The sequence below is a fragment of the Vigna unguiculata genome, chromosome 1 (genome assembly GCF_037176805.1).
Source record: "Vigna unguiculata cultivar grain cowpea cultivar isolate G323 ecotype 2 chromosome 1, ASM3717680v1, whole genome shotgun sequence".
Classification (NCBI taxonomy): Eukaryota; Viridiplantae; Streptophyta; class Magnoliopsida; order Fabales; family Fabaceae; genus Vigna; species Vigna unguiculata.
This window is the reverse complement of record NC_140792.1, coordinates 43,153,060-43,163,080: the sequence shown is the minus strand read 5'-3', so window position 1 is coordinate 43,163,080 and position 10,021 is coordinate 43,153,060. Positions and strand designations below refer to the sequence as shown.

The window sequence follows — 10,021 nt, the reverse complement described above, 5'->3', positions numbered from 1 at the left end:
TATAAATCCACACACCAGGAGCTACTAATCTTCCACTCCATCTCTTCATCCTTTGCTTATTCATATTCTTTTCCCACCGTTATTGTTTTCGTCCCTCGCTCATAACATTCGACCATGTCGCAGTTGAACGGAGCCTACTACGGCCCCGCTATTCCGCCGCAGAAGTCCTACAACCGCCCAGGGCGCGGCGGCGGGCTTGGCTGCTGCTGCGGCTGCCTCTTCAGCTGCATCTTCAGCCTCATCTTCAAGGTGATTTTCACGCTGATCATCATCGTGGCCATCGCCGTGTTCATCTTCTGGCTCATAGTCCGTCCCAACATGGTGAAATTCCACGTCACTGACGCCACCCTCACGGAGTTCAACTACTCCAACAACACCCTCCACTACGATCTTGCCCTGAACATCACAGTGCGCAACCCTAACAAGAGGCTGGGTATCTACTACGACTTCATCGAGGCGCGTGCATTGTTCCACGACGCCAGGTTCAACTCCCAGTACCCCAATCCCTTCTACCAGGGGCACAAGACCACGAACGTGCTGAACCCCGTCTTCAAGGGGAACCAAGTGATGGCTTTGGACGCTGACCAGAGCGCCGAATTGAGCAAGGAGAACTCCACCGGGTTGTATGAGATCGATGTGAAGATGTACCTGAGGGTGAGGTTCAAGTTGGGCGCTTTCAAGACCAAGACACTCAAGCCCAAAGTTAGCTGCGACTTGCGCGTGCCTTTCAAGGGAACCGCCACCGCCTTTCAAACCACCAAGTGCGACTGGGATCGCTGATCGATTCGGGTTCTTACACCCACCCGACCCGACCCGACCTGTTTTTACGTCATTTGTGGCTTTTTCATATATTTTTTTATTTGTTAGTTTTGGACACAGTCGTACCTCTTGTACTTGAGTTCAGAGATACTATTATTATTATACTGCATGTATACTTCATTGTATGTATCTGTATCCTCTACCTCCGTTCGGCCGAGGGGATTTTTGGTTTATTCTTTATTCACACTTATGTTATATGTTAATAAATAAATTTCTATTTTCTGTCGCTCTTCCAATACTTTTTTTCGTTAAAAATCTACTACATTAATCATTCAAAAAAGAAAAATTAAATATAGACGTGACAATTTTTTCTTCCGCTAACAAAATCCCTTTTAAACAATTCTGACATTTACAATTCAAATACCCTAGTTACGCTTTTTTTAAAGTTGCCTGCTTGCGACGTAATATAAATCTACCTCTCAGATTTACGCGTACCCAAACAGAAAACGTAATGCCTTTGAAAAACTACGGAAAAATATCAGTGGAATTAGAGAAAGATGGTGAAGTTTTAGTTAGGTTTTCGCCATAATTCTTTATGAAAAATGAAGTGGACTTATAAATATTGGCCGAATTATTTAAGGCCCACTTAATTGATAATTATTTGTCCTGATTAGTAATGAGGAGATTAATCAATTGAATGATAGAAAAACATTAAAGATTATATATCTTGATTTAAGACAACTCAAAACTCACGTAAAAACAACTTTTATTGTAATGTTCTGATTTAAGAAATCTCTTTAAATTCTACAATATATTGGGATTGAAAGGGAGGTTCCAGCTTTAGAATACCTCATCGTGTTGACGGAGATGATGCAAAGACAGGATGAGAACGCCAGAAGAGAAACAAAATAAATGCCAGCTAAAAATCTGATGCGTTACAATAAAATTTCATATCTTAATTAATAAGTCTAAAACGAGGTGAAGATTGATCAATAGTTTAAACCTTTCTTAAAAAATATATTAATTGATTTGACGGCTTCACATTAAGTTATACCAAAAGTCAACATTCACAACAGAAATTAAGATATCAGAGTCCATATAAAAATGTTTAGTGCTCAAATGTTAGTTAGTACAAAGTTATATAGGATTAGATGTAGGAACATTGTTAAAAACGACTTAACACTAGCTCAGGAGTCTTTGGATTAGTTATTTCAAGATACTTTTTTTGTATTATTTCTAGTACATTCATTTGCAAATAAAGTAAAACTTTCTAAAAATAAACGAACGAATTTACTTAGTATAGAACAAACAAGGACGACATTATTCATCGAATACATACCTTAATCAGTTATGCAGTATCGAAATTTCAAGTTGACAAAACTGATAGCATCGAAAACGGAATTGCTATGTGATGTATATGCTAACAAACTACTTCATTTTCTCCCTTGTATAGATTAAATGGGTCGTAACAAATCAACATGTTTGGTGTCACTTTCATCGATCGTATGGGCATGCCCACAAAATGACAAGATTTATATGACGTAATATTGTTTGTTTCACCAAATCTAAATTGTACAGTTTGAGAAAAATAAAATAAAATTATTTATTAATAATTTTTGCATGGGTAATAAGACATCTCAAAATAAATGACTTTTGTACGCCATGCGAAGTCTATATCTGTTCCCTAGTTTTTCTTTTATGACAGTGTAATAAGGACGACACTTGTGTGTGGAAATTAAGCAGGGCAAAGAAAATAAACTCTGATATGCTTTGTAGGTTTTTGTCGTTATGATAGTCCATCATTGGATTTAATCAGTGTTTCCGTCAACAGAGTTGTATTTAGTGTAGGAAATTATGATCGTTGATGGAGATGGTGGCTGACCTTGTCGACAATACTGTTACTCTAATTGATAATGATACTTTGAGTAATTTTAAAATATAGAAAAATGAAAAAAATAAAAAAAATAGAAAGTCACTTAAAAAATATGACAATTCAGATCTAAAAGAAAATTGTTAAAATTTAATTTTTATAATATAATTTTTCTACTCTAATCTATCATGTTTTTGGTTTTTTATACCTCGGGTTGGTAGTGTTGGACTTTTGGTGATCCTGCTCCTCATAGTTTTCGTTTGGAAAGTGATATCTTCACATTTTTCAAATTTTATTCTACCATTTCACATCATTTTTCCTTTTTTTATTCTATAATTTATTTTATATTTTAACTAAATAGCTTAATATAATATTTTATTACTATTTAAAGTTGTTAAATGGATATATAAAAAAATATAGATTGTCAAAAATAATTTCCTTAAAAACTAAACTTTCTAACATTATAATACATTATATACTCAAATATTAAATTTTTAATTTATAAAATTGATATCTAAATTAATGAAAGCTTTTACATTCTAAAGACACATATATAACATATACTTTTCGAAAATACCATTTTGACAAGATTTTTTTATAAATATTTCGAAATAAATATTTTAGAAGGTATTTTTGAATTTGCAAATACTTTCCAAAATACCTATTCTAAAATATAAAAGTATTTTTCGAAATAAATGTTTTGAAAGATATTTTTGAATTCAAAAAGAGATATTCATTTTAGAAAATATTTTTATATTCTTATATAAGTGTTTCAAAAATATCTTTCAAATATATATATATATAATATTTTGGATTGGATTTTCTGAAAAATATTTTCAGATCCAAATTCAGAATATCCATTACGAAGAAATTAGAAAAAAAAAGGTGCAAGAATTTTTATTATATTTTAATGGGGGATAGTTTGGGAATTCAAAGTTTTCCAGTGGTGCAGGAAGAAAAAAAGGGGATGCCTAAAAAGATATCCTTTACTCCTTTAGGTTTTGGGCTGAACCCATAACATGATAGACCGCCAGCTAAAACAGTATTTGATTCTATTGAACATTTGGAATACTATCACATTAGCACTGAAAATAAAAATATATATTAAAAATTCTTGAGAGTTTAATATGACAGTTATTTATTCAAAATCTAAAAGCTTCTTTGTCTCATGAAAACGATAATATTTATACATATTTGCGCATTAAGATCATAATAAGTAACTAATATTTTTTAATATATATTTATTTTCGATTTCCTTAGTTAGATAATATATTAACGTTTAGCATTTTCAAGGAGAGAAATTTTTTATCTTATATTATTTTGGAAAAATATACTGTGTATAATTCTACAATTTTATGTTATTTAACTTCATAGGTTTTATCTTTGTGTAGTTATGTTTTTGTTGAAAAAGGTGTCAATTATTATGTGGTGGGGTAAGTGCATTCTGTTGCAGTTAAATCCTAATGTTTGGAGTGCTATATCATTAAACATAAATAGTTGCTCTGAATACTAATTTATGTCTCAATAGTCAATAACGAAGGTTTGATCTAATAATTTTTACTTTTAAGATGATTTGTTATAACTTTCTATTTTTCTCTTCATTTAATAGGGGTGTGATTGCCAAACTCAATTAATTGAATTAGTTTAGCAATAAATCTAAAAGAAAATTGAAAAAATATCCACCTCAAATTAATTATCAATTTGACCTCTTAGTTTATTTGAATACGTCACATTTAGGAAAAGAAAAAAAAGTAGTAAATTTTTACACAAACTAAAATAAAATTATTACATAGAATTAGTACAAATAAAAAAAATTATTAATTAAATTATACATAAATAAGTTTTACTTTATTCTTTTTTTTACTTTTTAAAGTAGTTAGTTATTCGTGAAAAAGAAAATCGAAAAAACAGTGAATTAGGTTAGAAGAAACCAAAAATGAATTATAGCGTTGTAGGCTGGGACAAGGAGAAGACACGGACATCCTCACATCACATGCACATGGTGATGACGCTAAAGTAAAACCAACCATCTTTTCTCTTTCATATGACATTTTATTTTTCCTTCCTGGTTGACTTGTTTGGTCTATTTTTAATAAAAAATTAATTTTTGACAAATAATTTTTTGATAAAGCTATTAATAGAGTATTTTTTTTATTTTTTTATGAAAGTAAAATAATAAAATTTTAGGATTTTTTTTATAAAAAATATTGTTTGTCAAAGTTGGTGAAACACAAACTTTGTTACCATTTCCCTTTCTAATATTCTCTTTCATTTCTTTACCATTTACACGGATCTAGATTCTTAGCATTACCATGCTGATTAAAAAAAACAAAAAGAAAAAACTTACTTTTAACATTATTGGCTCCCCCATGTTTCGATCTACACCTTTTACGAAATTAACCAGGAAGAGTCAACAACTAACTACTACCGCATGTACCGGTAGTTGTAAATAAGAACAACAAGGATTGGTACTTTCGTTACGTAGCATTCTCAATGCCACATTTCGGGTTTCGTTAATTTCAATGAAAACACGACACATTATGTTTTGTACCTTACGTCTGAATGCGTGCGCACCATTTCCATTTGTTCTGGTAACTTGTGACGAACGCGGCTTACCTTGTTACATATAACTAATACCATGTTTGTTTCACCATCAATTTTCTGGAATTATGTTGAGTGTGAGAAGCAAAAAACTCTTTTTTGTATAATTGAAGGATTATAAAAATAGATGTATTTAGTTGAAGGAAAAAGCAGAGCAACTTTTGTTGTTTATTTTCGCAGTTGGTACCTGGACTGAACAACGCACACAAAGGGGAATTCATGAACCTAATCAATACTGAGACAAATAAAGACAATCCCATTCATAGATGCATCATGTGCCTCTCACTTTTGCTAATGGGTGACCTACAACGCAATAAGCATCAACGTCTTTGGTCAATCCCATCAACATTCCAACCTTTTCACTCATTTTATTTTTGTTTAGTTTCTTTAACAACTCATCATCCCTTCTGAAAGTTATGTGCTGTTCACATCTTTTATCTACCCTATATTTTGGGTAATTAATCTCTTCGAAGCAAATTGCAACCAATTTCCCATCTTTCTCGCACAAGAAGTTCAGATTCAAAACCTCACTTCTCACGTCAACTCACGTTCTGGTTACTTCCAATCAAAAACCAAATCCTAAATTTAATTTTGTTGTTGCGTAAACAGTGACTAATTATGTAACATGCGTTTTTTTACCAATTTATTATTAACGATATGCTATGTTCCTTAAAAAATTATATACTATTTTTTTTTTAATTTAGTAGGCATGATAAAATGAATCCATAGAGATGTTAAGATTTGAGACGGGTAGTTAAGTATACACAGTCCATTAAAGAAAATGGTACTTAAACCTACTTTTGTACTCTATATTAAAACTAAAACTTTCTATCAAAATAAAAAATAAATTCAAATTGGTACATATCTTCGAATTTTGTTTTGATTGTTGATCCTCACCGTTATGGACAAAGAAATACCTTCTCCTTTCACGTGGTCCTCATTTTTATTGTCTCACATTCATCTTCATTATCAGTTTAGTGAAACTACAATGCCTTGCTTCTTAACCAAAAAAAGAAGATAAGATATTATCCGTTTCGCTATTTCACTTATCCTCATCACTCCGTTCAATTTTAATTGAATGCGGTATGTATTATTTATATAATGGTTTGATATTATGTGTTGGTATTATATGTCAAAAAAATTCATATTCGTGGATATCTGTCGATAAAATCTACAACAAAAAATGAATATCCGTAGATAACGGATACGAGTATGTTAACAGGGCGAATACGAATATTATAATATCTGTACATGTGGATACTCGTAACTGTTATACTCTAATTTAAATTAAAAAAAATATTAAAACACTAACACATTAATTTTGAATGTGTTATTTTTTATCAATTGATTTTACAAAATCTCTATTTATTTGTAAAAAATCATTCAATATTATTTAAATGAGTTATTTAACTTTTTTTGAACTTTATAAATATTATGTATTATATTTTTATTTTATTTTACGTTTAAAATTTATTGTTAAATATTAAAATTTCTTTCATAAATATATACGAGTACTCGTAAATATTAAAAAAAATATATGTAATACACACATAATAAATATAATATCTGCATGAATATGAATATAGGTGAATATTTATTCAAAAGTTAAAATATGGAGCAACTATTACGTATCCTACCGTTCTGTTGTATTCCTAATCAGTATGCATATTCGCCCCGTATCCATAATTGGTAAGCACTTAGAGTAAGTTAAAATAAAACAATAAAGTTTGGTCACTGTGATCTTATGAAAGAAAATAACTAAGACCACTTAATGGCTTGGGATTTAACTGTTACTCTGTCGGTGATGATCAACAAAATACTATACACCGCTTTGGCATAGTTGTACGAAATAGCAAACAAGGCTCCTTATCGGTGTGCTGGCTAGAAGACAAACAAGAACCGCAAATAATGCAAGAATAAAGTACCCAACACTTTACCTTAACCTTTCCTCCCCTCACATGAAAGACAATTTACGAAACACCATGGAAAGGAATCCATCACACTCTCAAAACGCTCCTTTACCTAAAACTCACGAATAAATATTGCACATGAAACCAACCAAACATGTGTTACAAGCTCACTCTTATGCATTTCATCAACTAATCATCGTAATATTATCGATTTATTTAAAATCATTGTAAGCATTCATACTGCAATCACGCAGTAAAAAAAATGAATAGTTATTTTGCTGCATATTAACCCAACCACAAATAAATAAAAATAACACGTTAATTTACAGTTACTACACTAACTTTTCCTTTTGCAACTCTGAGGGCCGAACCCGAACCTCTCATTCTCCAAATCATATTCAATGAGGAAATTTTGCTGCTGATAGTTCCCCAAAATGATGGCGGGACCGGACATCATCGCCGGACCGGCTCCACCGTCGGAGACAACGGTCAGACACACCACCTCCGAATCGTCGATTAAGGAGAAATAATTTTCCACCGGCAGCGTCATTTTTGCGCCGCCTTTGAACTGAAAAGTAAACTCCGGGAAATTCACGGTCTTGGCGCCGGAAGTATTAAAACAGGGACCCAACCCAGATTGAGCCTCAACGTCCTCCGCCCTGGAATAATTCCCCAGCTGCTTCACAAACTCTTGGGCCACCAAATCATAAACGGGCCGTTCCATGAAAGTGAAGGTGGATCCAGAGTCCACGATGGTGCCGCCGTGACCGTCAGAGCCGGGGTCCAAAAAGCTAAACGGAATCTTAACGTTCTTGCCGCCGACAATGACCTTCCGGAGGCTGAGATAGTAATACTCCAGGAAGGCGGGGTTGCTGGCAGAAGGGTTGGGGTGAAACGGCGTGTATCTGAGGCCGCTGGTTTTGGTGTCGCCGGTGGAGCTGATTTGTAAAACGAGGTCGCTGTTTTCCGTGGAGTCGTCGAAGCTGTGGGAGAGTAAGCAGTAAGAGAATCTCTTGAGGGCCATTTGTGAAGGGAGAGACTCTTGGCCGCGACCGAAGCCGGCGATGCCGGAGGGTTGGCGGATGGAGAGGATGGAGCAACCGACGAGAAATTGGGGAACGATTTTTGAAGGGAAGTTGAGATTGTCGAGGAGTAAAAAGCCGGCGGTGGAGCCCAAGCCGTATTCGATAATGTAAGGGGGACAAGTGATGGAACAATTTTTAGAATTGGGTTGGCATTGGGGGCAGCGAGATTGAAGGTCGGAGCCGAAGAGGTAACCGCATTTGGGGTTCGTGCAACCTACGAGTTTGGCGGTGGAGGAATTTTTGGGAATGAAGGTGTGGATTTTGGTGGGGTCGATGTTTGGGAAGAGACAGTGGGAGCAGGTGTAGCGGGGGGTGCAGGGGAACCAGACGAGGCTACTTCCTGTGTCGAGAACGAAGGGGGAGGTTTGGGGTGGGGTTCCGAAGTTGAGATCTATGGAGTAGCCACCGTAGCTTTTCGGGTAGACTTGGGTTGTGGCGACGGAGGGAGCATTTTTGCGGTGTTTGAGGTGGTGGGCCCGGGTTAGAGAAGCTGAAGCGGCGAGTTTGAGAGCATGGAAAGAATCGGAGGATTGGGGTTTGGTGAGTAGAGGCGATAGCGGGAGAGTGATGGTGTTGGTGTTGGTGGAGGAAGTGAGTGCCGTGTGAGATATGAGAGTTAGAGATAAGAGAATAATGTAAGGTAGAGCCATTGGGTGGTGAAGCCAAGATAGAACGATAGAATGGAATGAATGAAGTTGTTTTTAAATGCAGTGGCAGTGAGATGAGAGTTTGAGACCGTGAGTGGCACCTAACGGGAAAAGGGGAAGTGAGATTTGACTTCCACGGCCATGGAATTTAACAATTAAATCAAAACTTGGCACAACGGCTACGGTGGAATTTTGTTTCCACGCTGCACTACGTGGAATCTGCTTCTCACTCCTATGTCACACCTCTTCAGTGTTCTCCTTTTTCATTTCTTCATGGTTTTCTTATTAAAAGTTACCTGTTTGCACATGTACGAGGTCCTTTTAACCTATATTAATTGTTTGCTTAAGGCTGTCTGTCTCTGAGCATCCTAATGAAAGTTCTGTAATAAAATTGTTGCCACAGTTTAGGCACAACTTAAAATTCAATGACAAGGATTTGCAGTAATTACAGTGTATGTACATATATAGAGACCAGAGGTTTTTACCAGAGCCAAATTTAGAGAGACGAGTTATTTATGTAGCTTACTAATGCTTGGTATCTGAAACCTGTCCTTGTAAGAGGGTTGTCATTGATTACATTAAATTTGGCGTGGGCAGGGGAGTGAAGACTTTGCATATAGTTGACGAATATGAGATTTATCTGTAAGCAAATGAGTTAGGAACTTTCTTCGAATACAGCTGTGGAATTATAATTTTGTGTATCTTATACGTTTGGCATTTTGCTATTTGTATAACAAAAAACCACTTCAGAAATTAAAGACTAATAAATGTCCTGTCTAATTATAAAAAAAAAATAAAAAATGATAGTGGTTAATGTATGAAAAAGTATTTTTATTGTTTAAGCTAAGTTAAAAATACTAAGATGGCAAGGATACATTTAAACACATTAAACCTATAAATTGATGTAAAAAAAGACATGGTTCAAGTGTTTGATGTTATTCTGAGAAGCAAAGAAGGCATAAGTGATTTGGTGAATGTTTGAACGTGTATGGGAATAGGAATTAAGAGGATAAAGCACATGAAGGCATACCCCACTACACGTAATTTATAGATCATGGCACATGGGAGGAGTGAGTAGCGCCCACAATCACAATTCAACCAAAACTTACATTGGACTTGGGTAGTATTTGGCACCATTTCGTGTATACC

The 10,021-nt window shown here is 34.6% G+C and overlaps 2 protein-coding genes across 2 annotated transcripts; one reads left to right on the top strand and one right to left on the bottom strand.

Moving 5' to 3' along the window:
* Positions 1-1,055, top strand: NHL2 (NDR1/HIN1-like 2). Its single transcript, XM_028086575.2, has one exon. The coding sequence runs from the start codon at positions 115-117 to the stop codon at positions 778-780; it is 666 nt and encodes a 221-aa protein (XP_027942376.1). The 5' UTR covers positions 1-114; the 3' UTR covers positions 781-1,055.
* Positions 1,056-7,297: 6,242 nt separating this feature from the next.
* LOC114193085 (Eukaryotic aspartyl protease family protein) lies at positions 7,298-9,130 on the bottom strand. Its single transcript, XM_028082785.2, has one exon. It carries the CDS (start codon positions 8,873-8,875, stop codon positions 7,478-7,480), a length of 1,398 nt encoding a protein of 465 aa, XP_027938586.2. The 5' UTR covers positions 8,876-9,130; the 3' UTR covers positions 7,298-7,477.
* Between the last annotated feature and the right edge of the window lie 891 nt (positions 9,131-10,021).

What these genes read in the sequence shown, in the direction of transcription:
- NHL2 (XM_028086575.2), top strand. Translation starts at nt 115, where the DNA reads ATGTCGCAGTTGAACGGAGCCTACTACGGCCCCGCTATTCCGCCGCAG.
- LOC114193085 (XM_028082785.2), bottom strand. Translation starts at nt 8,875, where the DNA reads ATGGCTCTACCTTACATTATTCTCTTATCTCTAACTCTCATATCTCAC.